Source organism: Adiantum capillus-veneris, chromosome 5 (genome assembly GCF_014529385.1).
Source record: "Adiantum capillus-veneris isolate H3 chromosome 5, ASM1452938v2, whole genome shotgun sequence".
NCBI classification, from domain to species: domain Eukaryota; kingdom Viridiplantae; phylum Streptophyta; class Polypodiopsida; order Polypodiales; family Pteridaceae; genus Adiantum; species Adiantum capillus-veneris.
Window position 1 is genome coordinate 59,794,928 of NC_140935.1, and position 24,270 is coordinate 59,819,197.

The window sequence follows — 24,270 nt, forward strand, 5'->3', positions numbered from 1 at the left end:
AGATGTCAGTGATTATGCAGTCATTCCTTTCTATGCTCGACAGTGAGTATGGGGATATAGTTGTGCAGGATATGTCTTCCAGCAGACACCTAGAGCAGCTGGTTTGCTCTGAGGTTGCACGACAGGTTGATGCGTCTTTTGCGAACAGTTAGGAGGTGCATGTGGCTGACACGCCTTGTCAGTCAGAGATGCCTATTGCCAGGGATATGTATGTTGATGCATGCTCCATAGAGCTAGCAGGGCCCCCTAGAATTGCATCGGCATTCGGTGGTCTCATGTATGAGTTGCCGATCTTGAGACCGGATATCACAGCTGCAGTGGGAGCATTTGCAGTTGGGGTTGTCAATCGTTTGTTGACTGATGATGGCATAGTGCACGAGGGAGATATGCAGGTATTACGTACATACTTGCAGTACGTGTGCGGTATGGCTGGTGGTGTATGGACTTACACGGGAGCAGGACAGCCGGATGCACACGATCACACCCAACCAGTGGGCATCGGTTGAGAGCGGTTTTCTCTCGCCTTTTGTAGTCTTTAGACTAGGATCCCTTGCTTAAAGGCACAATTGCCTTTAAGTGGGAGGTTGTTGGGGTATAGGCGCCTGTGCCTTGCCCAGCCGCCCAGAGTCTGGGCGCCCACTGACTTGTATACCTTATACATAGCATAAGTGTATAGGGGGCTGCTCACTCTTTGAGTCTCCCCACCCATATCTGTGTGTCGTGTCTCCTTCTCTCTCTCACTCTCCGCCTGTGGTGCTCTCCGATCCCCTTCACCTAGGTGGAACCAAATGGAAACCAGATAGCACCCCAAACACAATAAGTTGGCTAAGACTACCACAAATCGTCATTTTTGAGCTAGGGCCTCAAAACCACCCCAAATTGGACCAAACTTGATAGGACCACTCCTCAAGGCGTATGGGACACCACCCCAAACTTGGATGCAAGAAAAGTGACCTATATCAAGTGCCAAGACAAAACTACCAGAGTCAGAGGAACAAGTGCAGAGAATAACTTTAGAGACCAAAACCAATTCAAATTAGGGCTAAAAGTTACTCACTAGGCCTGTAGGACAAGTGGGTAGCATTAGAAGTTGAAAAAGCTAAATTTTTGCAAGGGTAGATAATAAGCGTGCTTATTATTATCGCCTGACCCCAAAATGGCCCAACTTGGCATTTTCTCCTATTACACTCTATCCTCATGATGCATCAAGGCCCTGAACCCCCTCACATGTCAAAAATCATATCATAATACCACCATCAAAAAATGCACCATACCTTCCAAATTCCAAGATTTAGTCCAAGGCACCCCCTTCCAACCCAAAATAGAGCAAAACTACATTCAAGGCAAGGAAAAATCATGTACAACCTACCGAAGCCAAGAAAATGCAAAAATGATGAAAAATTGAACAATAGATAATAAGCGCACTGAATATCTACTGTTGCCAAATGAGTCCAAACTTGCAAATTCTTGTTCCCATAACCTTTATCGTGCCCTCACAAGCTTGGACATCAATTTTGAAACAAATTGGATGCTCCAAAATTTTGCACCAACACTTTGTCATTTTTAGAGCCTTCTAATCAAAAGATGATCCCAACCAAGCATCCATGCATCCAAATCTACCAAAACTTCAGATCCTTATATTTTTAGTGCCTACAATCCTTGTGCGTAGCCTAAATCCACTTTTGATGCCAAAATCGTGCCCTAGATAATAAGCACCCTTGTTATCTCTGATGCAATTTTTTTGCCATATAACCTTTTTGTAATAGAAGACATTCAATAACATAGATGACATTCTCTTTAACACTAGAGCATACAAAGAGTACAATGAGCCAGACTTTTGGCCTTTGAGCATGACCAAGTTCCCTTTTTTATTATTCAGGAACCGTTGCCAAACACTGTAGTGTATCCAAGATCATCAAGTTTTCCTACTGAAATCAAGCTCTTCGTTAGCTTTGGCACATAGCTAACACCTCAAAGCATGAACTCAATACCATTACACATACACAACTTCACATCTCCAATGCCACATATCTTAAGCTAATGAGAATCACCTAGCTTAAGTGAACCATGTGTAGAGGCATAACTGGAGAACCACTCATTTTGAGGAGTAACATAAAAATTGGCACTTGAATCAATGATTCAATTTTGCACATAGCATTTGTCAAGAGCTAATAATGCCTCTAGACTCAAATCACAAGTGAAGACTAATACATTTGACAGATGTGGCATGCCAAAAAAACCATCAACATGTGGAGGCTCAACGACATTGATCTCCTCTATCTTCACACTACTTTTAGAAGGTGCAAGACTTACAACAATGGATTTACCCTTTTCTCTTTGCAATAAACAAGAATCTTTCTGCATGTGTCGATTCTTGTGACAATGGTAGCATTCAATGTTTCATGTGTCATGTCCACAACTCTTTCTATGCGCATTCCTGTGATCTTGAGAACAACCGCGACTATGACCTCTTTGCCATTGATGGTTTTTCTAGCTACTTGCACTAGCCATATATGCATCACCATGTCCACTAATGTCAAGAAACTGACATTGAATCTGAGCAAAGCACTAGGAGCATCACTGAAAACAAGCTTTCCCTGAGGGATCGAGTTGCTAATTGTAGTGTTAAACGTATCCCATGACAAAGTCAAAGAACATAGCAAGAAAATGGCTTTCATTTCATCATCAAAATTAAGTTCCTTTGATATCAACTGAGTAAACACGTTGTTAAACTTGTTCAAGTGTAAATTGACACTGCTACCTTATTTCATGTTCAAATGCATAAGCTTCTTCATTAAAATCAATTTGTTCAATGCACTCTTACCATCCCAAGCTGAGCATAACGACTCCCATAATTCATGTGCAAGCAATAGTCTTGTCCATAATTGTAAAGGCGAGACCATAAATGGGGATCCCTAGCAACTTAATCCGCCTCACACTGGGTAACTCGGCCCCCATTGCTCGGCTTCAAAAAACCTAACTCGGCCCCCATTGCTCGGCTTCAAAAAACCTAACACAATGACCCTCACAAAAGGTTATGCAGACACAACTAGCCATAGTCTTAGAAAGGGCTCTTCTGAATTGAGCTAAAAAATGGTTGGGCCTATCAAAAATGGCTTCACAACGACGTACAATGGAAGTCCATCCTCTTGCCTATGAGTATCTCCACATAAGTAATTTAACATATTCTATAGCCATTATAGCTAGCGGAATTGCCTCTATGGAGCACTTGTATACATTGGGATTACTAGTAGATCTAGTAATTAATTATATGGTCGATGAACAATCAATTACGACTCAATATAGACACCTATAAAAAGGATCCACTACTTTCATTTTGGGATTTGTGTCAAGTAATTGCGAGTAGATCTCTATTGTATCCATAGGCCTTTGAGAACTCTTGTAATCTAGCACTCAATACCAATTCATTTGTACTTCTAGCTTAGCAATTTGAATACATTAGTTCCAGTTGTCTTTTTGTCCAACTTCTAATCTTTCATTTTAGTCCAGTTGTCTGTTTGTGTTTTTATTATGCATTTGAAGTCTAATTATATTCATCATATATGATCTAACTCTGAAGTTCTAAGTTGGAATAGCTATTAAGTAACTAGCTCATTCCATTTTGGCAATCATGGTAGTGAGTTAAGGCTCTTGACATGAACCGCTCTTCCATTTAGAATTCAAAAGTAATCAAATACTTGCAATATTATCAAGATGTTTGGCCAGAGGAAAGAGGCCCACTACAGTGTTTATAGAGGATCACGACCACATCAGCACATGTCAAACAATTAGAGTGAAAGATGAGTGGAAAGAATACTTCCCACAAACTTTGAAGGATGTAGTCATGAATTCATATCACCACTATGCACCATGCAAGCTTTGAACCTACAACAAGTTGAAAAAGGCATTTTTGCTAGTGAGAATTGTACAGATGAATATATCCTCTGCGAGCTAAATAAGATCAAGCAAGACAAGTTGTTGGGTAGAAGCTTTATGGAGAAGATCAAGGAGCTAACTAGACAACTAAATGAACCTCCAAAGTAGTTGATGAGATCTTCTACAAAGTCGTAGATCTTTTAAAAAAAAAAGAATCTGAGATCTACAACTCAAGTTATGAGCAAAATAGTGACCCGCTATCAATCTGCCCTAAAGTGAGCAACCTACTTCTCTCTCTCTCTTTGAGCTTACAGAAAGCTCAATCTCTCACCCCTTGTAGCTTGTGGAGTTCAACCCCTTATCACCTTGATGTGTGAGCTCTATGTATTGAGCTCACAATGCCTCCATAGCCATGGAATCTTTGTTGCCGATGTGAAGCTGGTCAAGAAGAGGGAAACACCGAGAGAGAAGTAGCACTGCAACCAGAAAAGAAGTAGCATTGCAACCTTCGCCTCTGATACTACCTTAAGAGTGCGCGATGCATGCGAAGTGCGAGGGAGAAAAAGAGCAGACACATAGTGTTAGTGGAGCTCTCAATGAGGATTTGAATGCCTCGCTACTCCTTATTGTTTTAGGTGATCAAAAGAATAGATAAGGGTAGTACGATCAATGTGATGGGTGTTGCTGGAGCTCTCAGTGAGATTTGAATGCCTCACTACTCCTTATTGTTTTATGTGATCAAAAGAATAGATAAGGTTAGTACGTTCAGTGTGATGGGTGTTCGGCCAGTTGGCCTGAACCCTAATAGAAAACTAGCATCCCATAGCATATATCAATGTGAAAAATGTGTTGTTGAAGTTGAGTGGGGTTGAAGTCCTAAAGGACTAGACAATGACTCTAGAAGCCCAAACAGAGCAGACAACAATCTTCACACAAGGTACAAAAAGGGAGTTGGAAAAAGATGCAACAAGTACATCTGAACCATTAACCAAAAATTCAAAACTCACTAAAGAATTATGGGACCAACTCAATGCTAGGACGAAGAAACAAGGGGTCACTTAGAACAATCAAAACCATGGTAGCTTTCAAGGTCCATCGGACTAGACATCTCATAAAATAGCTGATAACACCAAAGGAGGATGGGAACAATAACCTCTAGAGCAATAACTTGGCACCTAGGAGTCAAGGATATTTACATGTAAAGACAAAGGAAAATTTGTGCTGATAGAGCTAGACTCAGACTGTAGCTCTAAATTCTCTAACCAATGTTTGAGTACGAGAAAGTGCTTGCATAAAGAAAAGGCACTTCAGATATGAACCTTTCGATAAGATGAAGTTGTATATTTGGATATGGAGAGGTACCAAATGTTGTATGTAGGGGTAAACAAATTCAAGCTATAAAAAATCATCAATTATCATGAACAAAAAACCTGTAGTCTGCTAGCACGTTTGAATGCTATTCAAGTGCTAAACAAAATACCAAAATATGTTTTGAGACTTGATGGTGAATCCCTAAACCAAGCAACTCACTACAATGAATATCCAAAGCTTGGGAATTTGGATGGAAGTGCTATTGGGAAACAATCCAGTATACAAATGTCTGCTTGAAAATTGGGATCAAGGCACTATTATTGAATATCCAGATAACCAAATGACTAATGTCACAGAGTCACAACTCTATTGGAGAACAACACGTCCAACACTTAAGGCCCAAGAACTCAGACGACCCTCTGAGAGTAGGAGAGTGCTCTGAAAATTCTTTTTCATTTGGTGAGGGTTTTGAGAAAGATGATGCAACAAGAGAATTACATTGTCATACCAACATTGGGCAGTACCAAACTCACTAATACTGATGTTGTTGGGTCCAAGCCCTTGTCGGTCAGTGGGAAAAGCCCCTTATAGGCATCCAGTAGCGAATCAGTTAAAGTCAAGTTTTGCATGGTTTTTGTGGCTTTATAAACATTGTAAGCTCTCAATCAAAGAATATAGCGTATTAATTTTTATTCATATTTTGTCTAATCTCTCTCTCTTTCTTTCTCGCTTCTACTTGCTGCTCATCGTCCCCGAGGCGGTCACTTTTTAGAATGTGTATGATATCACGTGAGTTAACCGGAGAGGATTATTAAAAGACCAAAATGTATAAAAATGTATACATACAGAGGGGGGTGGGGGTTTTTTAAATAGGCTCACAGTGTAAGTATAGTATGTATATTGGGGTATTATTAATTACCTCTTGAACGCACGTGATATAGGGGTCTTTTGATAAGTGACTGCCCCGGGTCATCGTCTCGCCATGGATTGCCTCCGACTTCATCCTCCCTAGCCCACTGTCCCAACAATTGGTATCAGAGCTTTGGCTCAAACCTCGGCTCTCGACTCAACACAGCGCGGGTACAACCGCTTGCAGAGGGGCAGCCCGAATTTCAACCTGCAGCAAAATCGAAAGCAAATGCCATCATTCAGTTCGCCCTGGCCCTGTGGTGAACTTTCGACATACCAGCAAGCCCTAGTTCGGCCTTCTCAGCCTGCTGCAAGCCAAAGTCTCCATTCACGTCTTGTTTCGGCTGCTGCAGACAACTCACGGTTATGTTTTATTGTGATTTTCACACTGAAAACAAAGGGCCACCCAATTTTGGTCTTGAACTTTCTATCCAAGCGGGTATTCACACATAGTGTGTTGATTCACACCTCGCAGCCGCAATTTGGCATATCAATCAAAACAGAGTGGCTATTGGCAAAAGGAGTTCTGTGCATCAAGCATTTTGAACGGCCATCATATGGCAAGGCAAGCCAGTATGCACTTTCCTACAACATTTCAGCATCTTAATTTACACGCAGCACCTCTCTCGAATGCGTATACCGAGTATACCAGTTTAGTGGTTCAAATACAGCTAATAATGCGGCAAGTGATGCAGACCATGATAATTTTCTTCAAAGCACTCGGCATATCAACAGATGCAACACATATTGGTATGTATGCAAACTTTCATTGTTCAAGAATTACGAGACATCGATGCTCACAACAACCAAGACGGATTTCCTTCGAGATGAATTTACATCGACATGTTTGGTTTTGCAAAACCGATTATCATCATCATTATTTGTTTTATCCTATTTTATGTCAGTTTTTCTACAGTCTATTGTCAAAAACAATCATATATGTAACATTTAATGGCCTAATAACTTATGTGTAGCGGAAATTAGCATGAACATAGTGGGAATTTCATTAGAATAGATTCCTAATGAGAATTACAAGAGTGCTTGGGTGGAGAGAGCAACAAAAAGCATAACACCTAGTTAGATAGCATCGACAATACTTTCAAAAGAGAGAGCAATTAAGCTATTGACAACAGTTGAGGACCGGATTTTCATGGAGCCGGTCCCCCCTCCAAAAGGCTTTGTATTATGGTTTCTCCCATCAAGAGAGACATTGTACAAAACAATTCTTTGTGTTCCTTCAAGACTAGCTAGTGCAATGAAGATGGAAACTTCATGCACTAAGCAAAACACTTAACAAACACAACTTGAATTATCCCTGTTCTCAGACCCAAGACCTCACACACCTTCGAAGATGGTGAGAGCTAGCAGGGTATGAGAGTAGATTGAGAGGAAGAAGGAGTATCTTACGAGAAAGATGTACATCTCCTCACATAATCACTCATATGTAGCATAGCTTAGCTTAGTAATTAGCTTGGTAGAGGAGATGAGCATGCATTGAAGCTTGGCTCTTGGTTGGATTTGCATCCACATGCCAAGAGAGTGTTGATGTAGGCTTCTATCTCACAAGCTTGGAGTAGGTGATGAGTTCTCCATTAAAGCTTGGGAAGAGATAGTCTTCTCTTTCTTCCACATGAGCTTGTGTGAGTGTGTGTGTGTGTGATAATGCCTTGCAAAAATCAGCCCCCCTCTCTCTCTTGGGCGAGCCCTCTTGCTAAATGCTCTTCCTGAAGCCTCATTGGCCCTCCCCAAGTCAAGCCAATTACAATTAAGCAGCATAAGTGATAGCCTTCTGACATGTGTCCCCCTTTCCCCTTTTGTGAGAGCTTTAGGTAATTAAATAATTAAACTAAACTCTCATTGGACCCCTTTGCCTCCTGGCCAATAGGAATCAGGCAAGCCATGGGGCTCCTGAATGCTCATTGGACCCCTTGGGAGACTGCCCAATAGTCTTCTAGGAGACTTAATTCTCATTGGTTTCTTTTATTAAATGTTTTTAAATTAATTAAACTAGATTTACTCTAGCTTAATTTTCATTGGTCCACTTCAAGGGTCATCCAATGGAAATTGGGCACACCTTGTGGGCATCTGGCCTAGGGAGCTGACATGTGTCCCTCATTCCCTTTGTGTAAAGGGAGCCTGTGTGTGTGTGTGTGTGGCTTTCTCTCTCATCCCCTACCTTTAGGGCTCGCCCCCTCACATGTAGGGATGTGCAAAGACTTTTAGGGCACACACAAAGCATCCAATTTTCCCTAGGGTTGACCTTTGGACACAACCTTTGAATTTTGGAACCTTAGCATTTTGGAAGTCTTAATGGGCTGAACCTTAGGGTCTTTTTAGCCCATTGTTTCACATGGCTCTTTTGCAGATGGCCCCCCCTTTGGATCCCTATTTTCCCTCCTTTGGATCCCTACTGTGGCCGGTCTACTAGCTTAACCAATATTCTAGCTTTTTCTCCTTCTGGCCTTCCCCACATTAAATGATCAGTTTAATATGAGAAAATCATTTAGGAGAATTAGATATTGATTATTATGACAATATATTTCCTGTCAAAAGCCTTGTAGTCGGTTATTGTCATGCTATTTCATTGTCATGCCAAATTTTGTACGGGTTATAGACACTGCCACCACATATGAGTGGTAAGACCTCCCAATTTATCAATTTTTGTTCTCAAGTCCCATTTTTTGTCCCTCTTCTCATGAGGTTACTGGGTACACCTGAAACCCAAGGTTTGGCAGTGAACCAAAAACTCCAATCATTTTGGTAGCTAATTTTTGACCTACACCCTATCTGTTCAAGGGGGAGTTCATCATCGCACCAAGTTATGGATACACCAGAAATCCTTGGTTGTCAGAGAACTAAAACTCACGGTTGACGAGTACACCAAAAACTCGAGGTGTCATGAGAGTGGTCTGTCCAGTTCGGGCTTAAGGGGGGGATTGTTGGGTCCAAGCCCTTGTCGGTCAGCCCGTGGGAAAAGCCCCTTATAGGCATGCAGTAGAGACTCAATTAAAGTCAAGTTTTGCATGGTTTTTGTGGCTTTATATACATTGTAAGCTCTCAATCAAAGAATATAGCGTATTACTTTTTATTCATACTCTGTCGAATCTCTCTCTCTTTCTTTCTCGCTTCTGCTGCTGCTCATCATCTCGCCATAGATTGCCTCCGACTTCATCCTCCCTAGCCCACTGTCCCAACAGATGTATGTGGTCCCTACAAATGATGATGAGCTACCACAATTCTATCCGGCTCTCTATTCTAGTTAAAATGAATTGGTTGATCAAATGAGATATGTGAGACTAGTAATCAAATTCGGGAATGGTATGAGTAGAGCAAGGTGCTCTGGGTGGCTTGGAAATATATGCTCAATAAAATAGAACAAAAGAGCACAACATCTAAATTGAAAGATAATTTTGGTCAATTTTAGGGGTATGATGGATCAATGACAGGTCCAGATTAGTCTACTGATCAATTACACAAATGAATTGTTACAATTACTAGTAGAAGCCTCCAAGGTTCGTGAAAACAATTGACTAAACCTCAGTTCAAAGAGATGGTTGAAGTTCTATTCAAAGCCCATATGAAAGCAAATCAACCAGATCAAGCAGAGTGGATACACATAGCCTCCGTATGTCATAAGTTGGCACGAGCAAGGCTCACTAAAGGCAAGAAGACCCTCTACGACCTTGACATAAAAACCTGGAATGTTGTCATGCCATATGAGCAGAGATGTTGATGGAGCAAAGGGAGCAATTGGAGTAGGAAGCAATCTATGGACTGATTCAGAAAGAGAACATTGATTCTAATACTACTCTAGGTCAAGCTCAACCACGAGTCCTTTAGATGCCACCATGGGATGTACCAAAGGGCACGTTAAACAAGACTCAAGATAAACAGAGGTCCAAACACAAACGCTGATATCAGAGCAACATCTAAAATTTTTGAATTATGCCAAAATACAAGAAAGGGGAGGAGGATGTAAACAATGGGAACTGGCTCTATGGAAGCGCTTGTATACAGTAGGATTACCAATAGATCTAGTAATTACCAAGAAATAATTTTGTAGTTGAGCAGTTAGTCAAACCCATTAAGACACCTATAAATAGGACTCGCTAGTTTCATTTTGGGGTCTTTCTATCTATGATTTGGTCTTTTGCCAACTAGTCCCGAGCTTTGTTATATCCATAAGCCTTTGAGGGACTCTGCATTCCAAGCATGCATAACATAGGTATACCCGTAATATATATTAAAAAAGAGATAGATTTCTTATGTTTACTTCATGAAATTAACACTAATTTCCATATGCAAAAAAAGAAAAGAAAATAGAGAACTCTAATCAATTCAAGACATAGTAGCTATCTTGTGTGATTAATCATGCATTCCTATACAGGTTCAATTAATTTTGGATATTTGCAAGAATGAGAAGAAGAAAGAAAGTCTTAGTTGTTATCTTTGTTCTTTGAGCTCTCCATAGCTATGATTCCATCACCTGCAACATATCCATAGCTCTAATACCATTGCAATACACGGAGATATGATGGCCTTGTAAAAAACAAAAAAAGTGAGCATATTGGAAAAGAAATCAACAACATGCATACTTGGAAAATTGTACACATGTGAAATCAAATAGGATATGAGATCAGAGAGCGAGGAAGAGAGCATGGGAGCATGAGCATGCACCTCCTAGAGCGAATTATTATGCATCCACGCAAGAGAGAGAAGAGGAGAGGAGAGAAGAAGAAAATACATAGGACACTGGGTACAATCTCCCCCCATGCAAGAGTGAGCATTTTCCTCTTACAGGTATATATTTATAGATTTCATTTAACACGCAAATGATTAAAATTGTTTGCGTGGACATAAAATAATAGTTCTCGCTTGATCTCTAGGCTAGTTGCCATTTGAGATAATTGAAGGCCATCTTAAGCCTCCAACTATCTTAAAAATGCATCAGAATATATTTTTTGAGATGATGAAAATGTGTGTAATATTAAGATATCTTTTCAAAAGATAAAAGAAGCCATTCAAGACTCATATCAAAACCAAAAAAAAAAAGCTTATAAGCATTGAAGACCTTCAAAATTTAAGAAAGAAGAGGGGGTTCTGCTTAAATTCCCAAGGGCTCGATTATGGGCAAGAACTTGCAAGGCAAACCCACAAGATGTCAAAAGTTCTAGGTTGAAATTGCTAAGAAGTACTATGGTCCACTCCAAATGTTGAAAAAACCAATGATACAATAGCTTATAGACTTAAGTTTTTATGGGCATATACATAATGCATTTCATGTGAGTCTACTTAAGCCATAAAAGGGTAGCACATCCAATGGATCCCATTGAAGAGGATCCTCGAGGACTTGATGAATAAGGGGAGATCCTACAACGTAAGGCTATCCTTAAACACGAAGACAAGACTCTATGAAGTGAAAAAGTAATATGCAAGTATTCGATTAAGTTTCAAGAATTACCCCCTTGAAGATGCTAAATGGATGTATAAATTTTAGCTAAAGGATGCTCTTCCTTTATTGTAAGACTACAAGTTTCTTCATGGCTTCATGGCTTCATGGCTTGAATGTAGATTAAGATACTTTTACGATGACTACATCACTGAAACTCCTTTTAGCTTGCCATTTAGCCTAGGGAAAGTATTCTTGCTTAAATGGGGATTCCAAGCAAAAGATTCCTTCACTTGATCTATGCTTAGTCCAAGATAACTATTGATTTCAAGGGAGGGATATGTAATCAAAATTAAATTTTGATGTAATTTAGGCCTTGTTATGGCCTTTCTCTGTCTAAAAATGACTATAGTAGGGAGAGAAACCACATGTGGAATGACAATGAGGCATGGAAGGAAGTGCACTCATGACTAAGGAGGTGTCGAAAGATGAATGCCACTTTATAAGTGCATGGAGAATTTTACAAGACTCAAATGAAATCCCGATCGATCCAAAATAGCAAATTATAGCTTATGGTGGGTAGGAACGAGAGGAGGAACACAAGGTGAAGTGAGTAGAACAGTATGTGGATAGGCATGAGGGTTTAGAATATTCAATTGCTTCTTCAAAAATCCCAAAGAAGCTAAATCTTCACGTACATATTCTCAAACTTCGAACTCTTCCACTTCCTCTTAGAAATTCAAATTTACTATTTTATAGAACACTTGCTCATACTAAGTTGGATCATATTTTTAAAAAAATCAAAATTTAGCTCTTTTCAATCTCTACAACTTTGTGTAAGAGGTTCAAAGTTAATTGAGGGATTACAGAGGTGATAAAATATTATTACAAGAGACTATTATAAATTCTAGAAACCTTTCTTAGTATTCCATGTACTACTTTGCTATGGAGCTTTTTATTTCCAAGCTCATAACCAAAGCCCCATGATCTCACTCCTTTTCTATGCAATATATCTGTATTCATTAATTATTGATGCTTTGAAGAAGAGGAGAAGGACATACGATGATCAAGCCTCATGACATCCTTGTGGCTACTAATGGTTTAGAATTACAACTTTAAGCTTGAACTTGATTTTGAGCCTCAATTCTGTATGCTAGTGTATCACAAGGGTGCACGGCTAGCCTCATGATATCCTTATGGATACCAAGGCCAAGAGGCTCGAACCTCGCCTGCATATGCTAGTATAACACTATCATGCAAGGCTAACTTTACAATATATCATTGTGGCTACTAAGGGCATAGAACAAGGTGCAAGGATAGCCTCATGACATTCTTGTGAGTAAAAATGAAAAGAGGACTGAACTTAAGTTTGAGTCTTGCCTACATATGCTAGTGTAGCAGTACCATGAAAGGCCAACCTCATGAAATCCTTATGGCTACCAAGGGAAAATAAAAACACCTTTAGCCTCAGTCTTAATTTTGATCCTCATCGCCATATGGTAGTGGAACACTAGGATACAAGTCTAGCCTTATGATACCCTTGTAACTACCAAGGGCATAGAATACCATCAAACTACAGTTTGAGCCTCAATTGTGTATGCTAGTGTAGCAGAAGGGTGTAAGGCTAGCCTTATGAAACCCTTATGGCTACCAAGGGCAAGAGTCTCGAGCCTCACTTGCATATGCTAGTATAGCCATATCATGCAATTCTCTTAGGGAAGCTTTATGACATCCCTGTGGCTACTAAGGACATAGAACAAGACCTTTAGGTTTGAATTTAAGTTCAAGCCTCACGTGCATATGCTAGTATATGACTAGTATAAAGGATAAGCCTCATGAAATCATTGTGGCTACCAAGGTCAAGAGGCTCAAACTTAAATTGGAGCCTCACCTTTATATGATAGTGTAGCACTAGCGTGCAAGCCTAACCTTCCGACACCCTCATGGCTACCAAGGACAAAGATTAGCACGTTTAGGCTTGAACTTGAGTTTGAGCCTTCACTACATATGCTAATTTAGTAGTAGAGTGAAAGGCTAGCCTTTCCAAATCCTTAAGGCTACTACTAAGGGAATATAACAACACCTTTAGGCTCAAACTTAAGTTTGAGCCTCCTCTACATATACAAGTGTAGCACTAAGGTGCAAGGCTAGACTCATGACATCCTTGTGACCATTGAGGGCATAGAATAACACCTTTAGACTTGAACTTAATTTTTAGCCTCAACTGAATATCCTAGTGTAGAACTACCATGCAAGACTAGCCTCAAACTTAAGTTCAAGACTCCTTTGCATAGGCCAATATAGCACTAGGGTGCAAGGCTAGACTCATGACATTCTTGTAGACATCGAGGGCATAGAATAACACCTTCAAGCTTGAACCTAAGTTTGAGCCTCAACTGCATATCCTACTATAGCACTACCATGAAAGATTAGCCTCATGACAATATTGTGGCTACCAATGGCAAGAGGCTCGAACTTAAGTCTGATCCTTGCCTACATATTCTAGTGTAGCACTACCATGCAAAACGAGCCTCATGAGTCATGACATCCTTGTGGCTACCAAGGGCATAGAGCAACACCTTTAGGCTTAAATGTAACTTTGAGCGTCCTTGGCATCTCCTAGGGTAGCACTAAGGTGCAAGGCTAGCCTCTTGACATCCTTGCTGCTACCAACGGCATAGAATAACACATTTAGGCTCCCGCTTAAGTTTGAACCTTAACTGCATATATTAGTGTAGCACTAGGGTGCAATGCTAGACTCTTGATATCCTCGTGGCTACCAAGGATAAGCAGCTTGAACTTAATTTTGAACCTTGTTTGCATACACTAGTATAGCACTATTGTGCAAGGCTAGCCTCATGAAATCCTTCTGGCTACCAAGGGCATAGAACAACAAATTTAGATTTAAACTTAAGTTAGAGCCTCAAATGCACATGCTTATCTAAGGCTAGCATCTAAGATGAACCTCATGACATCCATGTGGCTACCAAGGGCAAGAGGCACAAACTTAAGTTTGAGACTCATCTATGTATGATAGGTAGCACTAATGTCCAAGGCTAACCTCATGACATCCTTGTGGCTACCAAGGGCATATATCAACACAACTAGATTCAAACTTAAGCTCGAGCCTCAACTGCATATGCTAATGTAGCAATAGGGTGCTAGGGTGCAAGGCTTGCTGCAATGACATCCTTGTGGCTACCAAGGGCAAGTGGATCATTTGCATATGCTAGTGTACCACTATCACGTAGGTAGCAGTAACCTTATGACATCCTTGTGGCTACCAAGGGCATAAAACAACATCTTTAGGCTTGAGCTGAAGTTCAAGCCTTTCCTACATATGCTAGTGTAGCACAAGGATGCAAGCCTAGCCTCATGAAATTCTTGTGGATATTGAACTTTAGTTCGATCCTCAATTACATATGCTAGTGTAGTTGTAGCATCTAAGGCTCTCCACATGACATTCTCGTGGCTACCAAGGGCATATAACATCAACTTTAGGCTTGAATTTAAGTTCAAGCTTCCTCCCCATATTCTACTCTAGCACTACCATGCAAGGCTAGCCTCATGACATCCTTCCAGATACCAAGGTCATAGAGCTTCAATTTAGGATCAAACTTAAGTTCGAGCCTAGATTGCATATGGTAGTGTAGCACTAGCTTTCAAGGCTACCCTCATGACATATTTGTGGCAAGCAAGGACATAGAACAACACCTTTGGCTCAAACTTAAGTTCAAGACTCGCCTGCACTTGCTAGTGTACTATTTAACATAAAACCCATGTTCCTTGTTTAGGTTCTTAAATTTTATACATATAGTTTTAATAGGAATGGAGGCTTCCAATGTACCAACTACATTGGGTATTCGTGGTGCACAAATCTTCACATTCGATGCTCTTGGAATATCTACTCAAGCCAAGACTATTGCTCCAAAAATAAAGGTTGATAAGCCATTTGAATTAGAAAAAGAAGAAGGAATGAGATGGTTTGTGCATACCTACGATATGGATACAAACTACAAAGGTGTTATCCATCTAAAATTTCTCAAGGTGAGATGAAATATGGAGATATGGGGATTGTTGTGGGTGTCAAAGATAACGTGGATTCAACAACAATGCCATGCTTTTCATATAATGCACTACCTATTGGAGAGACCACAAAGGAAAACAAGTTTTTCTTATCGTTGGGTAGTTTTCATGTAGTAACAAACATGAATGGTAGCAAACTAGGAAAAGAAAACTCTATTGTAAAAGTTGGGATTGAAGATCTTTAACTTAACTAATCAAGAAGACTCATTTGTGGATTGTGTGGATGACTTGGTGAAGGTAGTGAAACATGCAAAGTAAACCTTGAGCTTACCGAAGAAGGTTGTACCAAGTAAGAAACCAATAGAAATTCTAGCTAAGAAATTTGTGAAGAAGATAAGGAAAGCCATAGTTAGGGGTGCATTTGCAATGCTGGTGCAAGGTCTTTAAAGAATGCAAAGAATGTCGTTCCCACCATTAGTTTTCTAAAGGCCCCTAGTGTAAACGCATCGATAAAAGGTTCACATGAGTAAGAGGTAGAAGGACTCACAAGGAAAAGAAAGTCAAAGGATGATTCTACTATTGAAGAAGAAATTTTTTGTGAATTTGACACACAATCTAAACACATTCAATGCACAATATGAAATACATGTTAGTGATTTTCATTGATTTCATCAATATCAAAAGTCTTATAATTGAAGGGATCTCTAGCCGATCAACCAAGGTCCGTATTGAATCCAAACAACAGAAGATGGAACTATGGAGATTGCAATGGTTGCTCTTTTTGTTAGCAAGGTTGATAGATTTGAGTTGATTGACAAGGATCCTTCTAAGAGTCTTTTTCTCAGTCTCTAGTGGTAAGAATTAAGAATTTATTGATAGAAGCTTCATTGATGGCCTTACTGTAGGGTTTTGTCCTAAGCATAGCTCTGTTCTAGAAGTATTTTGTGGTGAATTTGTGTTGGATCAAAGCCTCTTAAATAAGAGAAGGGCCATTTCTCTATGTAAAGATGATTTTGAAGCAACGGAGTTAGAGACTCAATGCTCTACTCTTTTGGAGGGTGATATGTTCTTGCAGGAGTGGTGTGGTGCAAGTCAAGTGTCCCTTGCAAGACAAGCAATGTGATGCAAAAATAGAAGATTCTTGACTCATATCCTAGTGTAGCAGTTACATATATTATATGTGACTCATAAACTTTTTGTAGCTAACAAGATATTGACATTTATTTTGTAGGCTCAAAATTAAGTTTAGGCTTTGCATCCATATGTTAGTGTAGCACTACCATGTGGGACCATACTCATGAGCATTGTAGAAAAAGAATCTTACAGATAAGAAAAATATATATAGATTATGAATAAAAAGGGATCATACCTTGAGAAGTTTATAGATAAAAGGTTTCATAAATAGGCTTCTTGGCATAGTATTTTATTGGAGCAACACATGAGAAAACACAATGTTTGAATATGTAGCTATAGTCATTAATGGAGTTTTATCTTTCCTAAGGATAAATTCTAAAATTCTTGGATATCATGCTACTGTGTCAATTGAATTTTATTTTGTATCTTGGTGTTTCTAAACACCACACTCTTTTGAGGTCGCTTCGATTCTAAATTTCATTTTTGAGTATTTTAGAAATTTTTCGGTGTTGATATAGAAAAAGATTTAACGTTAATGTCTCAAAATTGAGGATTGATTTAAAGCACTTCTTTCACATGAAGAATGTTGTATAATACAAATTAAGTTTAGTGGCATGTGTCTGATGTCATTGCAATTGATGTATGTACCTATGTCTTTAGATACACACACCCCTATAAACATGTGTCAAGGAATATATTTCAATGGGACATAGAGTATGCTCGAAAATAGATGACATCTCCAACCACACAAAAGTATTAGGTTTTTTTATTAGAAGTATAAAAAATGGGACTTGAATATTTTCCAAAATTCCAAAATGTGTTTTTATAAACCATTTGATACTTTCATGGTCAAACACAATCTCAGATTGAGCTCCATACAAATAATGTTGCCGCGTTTTCAAAGCAGACACTATTGCATAGAGTTCTCTTTTGTAGTAGAATAATTTTCTTGTGTTGCATCAACCTTCTTGCTTTCAAATGTAATTGGCCTTCCTCCTGCAAAAGGAGTGTTCCAACGGCATGGTTACTAGCATTTGTTTCTAAAACAAACGGTTTCAAAAGATCCACAATAGCCAAAATAGGAGTGGTAGCTAATGCGTCCTTGAGAGCATCAAAACTTTGTTGTTGAGATTCTTCCCATTGAAAGGGTTTTTCCTTGGTTTTCAGTTGGTCCGTTGTTGGAACAACAATATGAGCATGTTTTTTAATGACTTTTTTATAATAACCTGCAAACCCTAATAAAAACTGTAACTCTTCCAAATTTCTAGGACAAGGCCACCTTCTAATGTCATCCACCTTGGAATTATCCATATATAGCCCATCAACTGAAATCACATGCCCTAAGTAGTGAGTTTCCTCCTTGAGAAAATCATGCTTTGATTCCTTGGTAAATAATAATTTTTTTATAACAATTCAAACACCTCTTGTGGATGTTGTAATTTCCTTAGAGGCACTTGACACTAGAATGTCATTGAATATGGTTTCAAAACACTGTCCATAAGTGTCATGAAAGTTGCAGGTGCCTTGGTTAACCCAAAGGACATAACCAAAAACTCATAGTATCCAAACCTTGTTCGGAATGCAGTTTTGGACATATTAGCAAGCCTAATGCATACCTTGACCGCAAGTCTACCTTCTTAAACATACAATTAAGAAGAAATTTCCCAGTTTTGTTTTCAAGGATGAAAATGCTTCTTTAAGGGGAGAGTATTATTAAGCCAAGCGCCAGAGGTCAGGAGCCCGGGGCCGGTCTGAACGCAGCTCAAGGATGCCTATAAATGGCAAAGGCTATTCATTTAGACAACCTCTATCCTCACATAGGATATACCATTAGAGTGACCCCCAAAATGTCTTATGCAGCACAACATTGATGTCAAGTTAGGGATAAAGCCCATTAGCAATCCACCATATCGGCTCAATCACAGTGAAGCGAATGAGATGGAGCATAGGCTTGCTGACTATCTCATTCAAGGCTTCTTTCAATTTAGCTCTTCATCGTGGGAATCTTCCATACTATTGGTAAAGAAGAACAATGTTTTCGTGTGTATCTGTGTGAATTATTGGGATTAAACTCAAACTCTAAAGACAAAGTGTCCACTACCAAGGATAGATGAGTTATTTGACCACTTAAAAGACACGGAATATTTTACAAAAATAGACATACACTTTGGCTATCATCAAGTCTGTATACAACTAGAAGATATCCCTAAGGCTACCTTCATAACATGACTTGGACATTACAAGTTTTTGGTTATGCTCGTCTAATCAATTTTCTAGAAGTGCATTCATGCCATTGAGTATCTTGCGAGCATATCTTGGTTATTGTTTTCCTTAATGACATACTTATCTAGAGTGCTATTAAAGACAAGGACTTGTAAGATCTCCATTGCTTTGTTATATTCTATAAGAGAGTAAGTGTGATTTTAATAGAAAGAAACTCGCTATCTTGTGCATATTATCTCTTTAGGGGTATTTTAGATGGATAAGGAGGAAGCTTTTCCTAAGTGGGTTCATCCTAAAAATTTGAAACAATGTCAAATTTTCTTTGGATTGGCAAGATTTTACCAAAAGTTTGTCAAGGATTAAGCGAAGATCATTCTTCCAATGATGAACCAATTGATAGATCAAGGAAAGCCTTTCATTCGGGGAGAAGATTCTTGTGGAGTTTTGAAAATCTCATGGTAGCTTAGTGAATGAAACTATTTTAGTGCTAAGGACCACATAAAGCTAATTGCGATGTAGACCGATCCTAGTGATAGAGCTATTGGAGCCATTCTACTATGAGTTGATAGACTAGTTTCTTTTTTAGAGTAAGAGACTCAAAAATTATATACTGTTGTGTATGTTTTAAGAAAGTGGAAATACTTTTAGTTTGAGATTGCGTTCAGTGAAGCAAGCATTCAATGATTCACAACAAATTTATTTGAAGGGTCAAATGGCTCAATGGGCTAGGATTCCTCAAGGGCATTATGCTTCATTATGGTGGTGCAAGGGATGGTACAATGTAGCAATAGATGTTCTCAATTGATGCGGGAGACCAATTCTCTCTTATTCATAAAACTAAAACGTGATTTCTTTTATACTCTTAAGAACCATTGTGAGCATGACAAGGCACTCCCATGTGTGGAACAATGTCAGAATGGGGGATACTTGTTACTCTATGAATGGTAGTACTTGAAGTTTTTCCATGTGCAAGTCTCCGCTCCAAAGTGATAAATTTAATCATGGAGGAATTTTTTTATCGTAAACAAGTGCCTACTTCTAAAGGGGTCAATAGGTGTATCGTGAATGCATACTCTAGGTGCCAAATCCATTATGAGTGTTATGATTATAGTCCAAGTGTTGGTCATCCACAAATAAGAAAGACCTATTCTCTTAATAAAACAAAAGTTTTATACATCAGGATTACATCATCATGTTCAAAACTGTCTTGCATTGTCAAAAATGTCAAGTTAATAAAGCCTATCTTAAGGTGTTGGACTCAGGCATTCAATAGAGATTCCATATGGCAAGTGGGAAAGTATCTATATAGATTTTATAGTTGGTTTCCCTTCTACTATATGAAAAAATGACTCTATAGGTAAATAAGATGTGTCGGTTTATACCCACCAAGTCAACATGGAAACATGCCATTAGCATGGTAGCTTGAAACATTTAGAGCGTCTGTTCACTACATTTTTATTTTTGAGTAGATAATGTGAAGATGTTTACTTGTGATTGTATCCAACCTTTTCTTGTCACTTATCATGATCAATGCTTTTTTATTATGGCTAAACCTTTGGAATGGAGTCATTTTTTGAATAATATCTTTATTCAATTCTAGCAATTGAAATTTTTTTATTCTTTTTTTTTTATGAAAACAAGAGGATTTAGTCTTGCATCATGTGTAGAATCTTCATCTCTTTGATTTGTTTCTTGGACTTCTTGTGTGATATGAGAGTATCTTCATGAAGAGACACTTCTCAAAGGTTAGCCCAAGTAGACCCAATTTTGTTAAATATGGAAGACCAAACAATACTTAATGATTTCAATAAGCTACTTAGCTTTTCCATCAAACAAGAAATACAATCTAAGTGACTCATCAAGCATACTAATCCCTTACATGCCAATGCTTTAGCTTTAAGAATGCAAGGACTAAAACACAGTTATGATCAAGCTTTAGAATCAACGTTAGGTTCCAACCATCAACACGCTTATCACATTGAACAAAGACGTCACCTCAAAATGTGCCAGTAGGAAGAGTACAACACCCATCCTTCTACACGCATAATTCCCAAGCACAAAAGAACAACACTAGAAAGTCATGGTTTGGTATCCTCAAGAACAAGCATTGCATTTAGAAATGAAACTTACGAGTGTGAGGTGGCATGTTCTTAGTGATGCATGTCTCTTTCCCTTGTGGTGTATTGATGATTGCACAAGCAATGGCCAAATGATCACTATGGTAACAAAGCAAAAACTTTTCTGTAAGATTTTTTGAGACAGCCTTGCCAGGCATATCCTCTTATCATGACCTATCCAACAGATACATTTGGAAAGAAAATCTCACTCCGCATTTTCTGGAGACAGCCAAGAGCTTCCTGGCCCTACCCTTCTTTGGGCACATCCTGCAGTCAATGCATTCTAAGAGCCCACATCCCTGACAACAAGCTCATTAAAAACATCTTCTTCTCTCAAAGTATACCATATTTGGCTAACATGTCAACCAAAGCATTGCTAAGCACGATGTCTTTTTTTAAGAGCACCTGACTACCAATCTCATCCTGAATTACTTTGCCCACCTCAACGCCTTGCATAATTCGACATGCGTTCCCAATGCCATCAATATTTTGCACAATGCAACATACCTTCAAACTGCATGCATGCATGTTCTCAATGTTGTCAAGAACTTGTGCTTTAATGTAAACCGCATTTGCATATATATCAACCAAAGTATCGCCAAGAACAACAACTTTTTCAACAGCCCTTCACTAGCAATCTCATCCTGAATTTCTTTCCCCACATTAATAATGCTAATGATATGAAAATGCAAGTACAGATGACCGCATATGGAGAGAAGCCGTCACTTTACGTCTGCCAAAAACAGTGAGAGCTTCCTGGACTACCTCTATCAATGGGCATACCTTGCAATCAATGCATTCCAAGACACTGCATCCTGGATAGGAAGCTCATCACGAATATTTTACACAGTCAAGAGTAAACATTTGGCGTATATGTCAACAAAAGCACTGCCCAGGATAAAGTCTATTTTAAGCAACTCTTGACTAACAACCTCATCAATAATATATTTGACGATGTCAACATCTTGCATGATGCCAAATGCCTTCAAAATGCAAGCATAGGTGACCCGTTTAGAGAGAAACCCCTTGCTTCACATCCACTAGAAACAGCCAGAGCTTCCTGGTCTTACCACTCTCGCTGCAATCATTACATTCCAAGAGAGGAAGCTCATTAAGAACTTGTCATGCTTTCAATAGTACAACACATTTGGCATGGATGTCCACCACAGCATTACCAAGAATGATATTGTCAAGAACCGTTAATGCTCTCGAAAGTGCACAGTACTTTGTTGACAAAAGCATTGTCAAGCACAATGTATTCTTTCAGCGGCACCTGAATACCAATCTCAATTGCACTTGTTTTCGCCCACCTGAATGTCTTGCTATATCCTTTCACAATGCTAACATAGGTAACATAGGTGACCGCATCTTCACCTCCACTGAAAAAACCAAGAGCTTTCTGGCTCTGTCCCTGTTGCCATCTCCTGCAATCAATGCATTCCAAGAGTCCACACCCTGGACAATACGCTCGTCATAAATTTTTTGTGCTTTCAAAAGTGCACCACATTTGGCATTCCTGTTGACCGCAGCGTTTCCAAGCACGACGTCTTTTTTCAACAGCCCCTGACTAAAAATCTTCTCATGAATTTGTTTGACTAAGTCAATATCCTGCATAATGCTACATGCCTTCGAGCATAGGTGACCACACTTCCCATAAGCCGAAATCAGCCCAAAGCTTCTTGGACCTGCCCCTGTTGGGCATATCCTGCAATTAGTGAATTCCAAGAGACATTATTACAAGTAGCTCATCAAGAACTACTCGTGCTTTCAAAAGCACACTACAGTTTGTATACAAGTAGATCAAAGCATTGCCAAGCACAACCTTTTCCTTTTCAAACAGCCCCTAACTAACAATTCATCAGGTGTTCGTTTGTCCACATCAACATCTTACATACTCCCACATGCCTTCAAAATACAAGCACAGGTGACCAGTCCTTGCTCCACATTTGCTGGAAACAGCCAGAACTTCTAGCATAAATGACCGCAGCTGGAGAGACTTTCTTGCTTTCCATCTAACAAAACCAACCCAAAAGCTTCGTGGCCTCATGTTTACCAAAGTGTTGCCAAGAATTCCTGTTTTCAGACGACCTGACTAGAACCTTTTGAGCTTCACATCCCTACATTTTTCCAGGCACCTCTAAGAGCAAATGAAAATAGAGGATCGTCAAAAAGATGGCATCGTCATAACTACTCTCATAGCATTGTCAAAGCCTTCCATATTCAACGAGATCAATCATGCAAGTCAAGCGTTTTCTGTCCCGTGCAATCCCACATTTTCCTCACATTATCGAATGCATTTGGCCCTCATCCATTAGATGTGAGAGACTACATGCATTGAGCACATTGACAACAGTTATGTCCTCTAGTTGCATCCACTGAAAACAGTTCAGAGCTTCCTTGGCCAGCCCTTACTGAGCATGTCCTCCTAGAGGTGCAGTTCAAGAGACCATCTGGAAGGAAACGACTCCGCATTTGCTGAAGATAGTCCAGAGCATTCAGGCATTGCTCATGGTGGGCATATCCTGCAATCAACAGAATCCAAGAGACCACATCCCAACATGAATGTAAACCAAAGCATTGCTAAGCATGACATTGTTTTTTTTTTTCAAGAGCCTTGAACTAACAATCTCAGCTTTCAAAAGTACACCACGCCTGACATACATATGGACCAAAGCATCCTAAGCGCGACTTCTTTATGAGTTCATGAAGAACAATCTCATTGTGACTGGGTTTGCCCAAGTCAACATCTTGCATAATCCCTCATGCCTTTTGTTTTTTTTTCAAGAGCCTTGAACTAACAATCTCAGCTTTCAAAAGTACACCACACCTGACATACATATCGACCAAAGCATTTTAAGCGCGACTTCTTTATGAGTTCATGATGAACAACCTCATTGTGACTGGGTTTGCCCAAGTCAACATCTTGCATAATCCCTTATGCCTTAAAAATGCAACCCCAGGGGACCGCATCCAGAAAGAAACCTTGCCCCAAATATCCTACCGTCAAGACTAACCTCCTACATAAGAATTATGTCCGAAACTTTTTGTGCTTTAAAAAGCACACCCATGTGGACCAAAGCACTGCTGAGTATGAGGGAATGTCCTGCAATCGATGACCATATCTTAGATAGGTCGGTCGCTAAGGAATTTGTGCTCCTTAAAAAGGTACAGTGGCATACAACTTGATTAAAGCATTTCCAAGCACGACTTGTTTGTCAACAGCCACTAACTGAAGATCTAATCCTGAATTTGTTTGCTTGCAAAAAATGTTTTGCATAAGACCAC

At 39.4% G+C, this 24,270-nt stretch overlaps 1 protein-coding gene across 1 annotated transcript; it reads right to left on the reverse strand.

Moving 5' to 3' along the window:
• Window positions 1-21,190: 21,190 nt before the first annotated feature.
• LOC147457377 (pentatricopeptide repeat-containing protein At3g21470-like) lies at window positions 21,191-22,599 on the reverse strand. The gene is made up of 4 exons (XM_086513314.1): window positions 22,360-22,599; window positions 21,769-21,800; window positions 21,391-21,499; window positions 21,191-21,268 (listed from the first exon to the last, which is right to left on the reverse strand). Exons 1-4 carry the CDS (start codon window positions 22,597-22,599, stop codon window positions 21,191-21,193), a joined length of 459 nt encoding a protein of 152 aa, XP_086369440.1.
• Window positions 22,600-24,270: the final 1,671 nt, after the last annotated feature.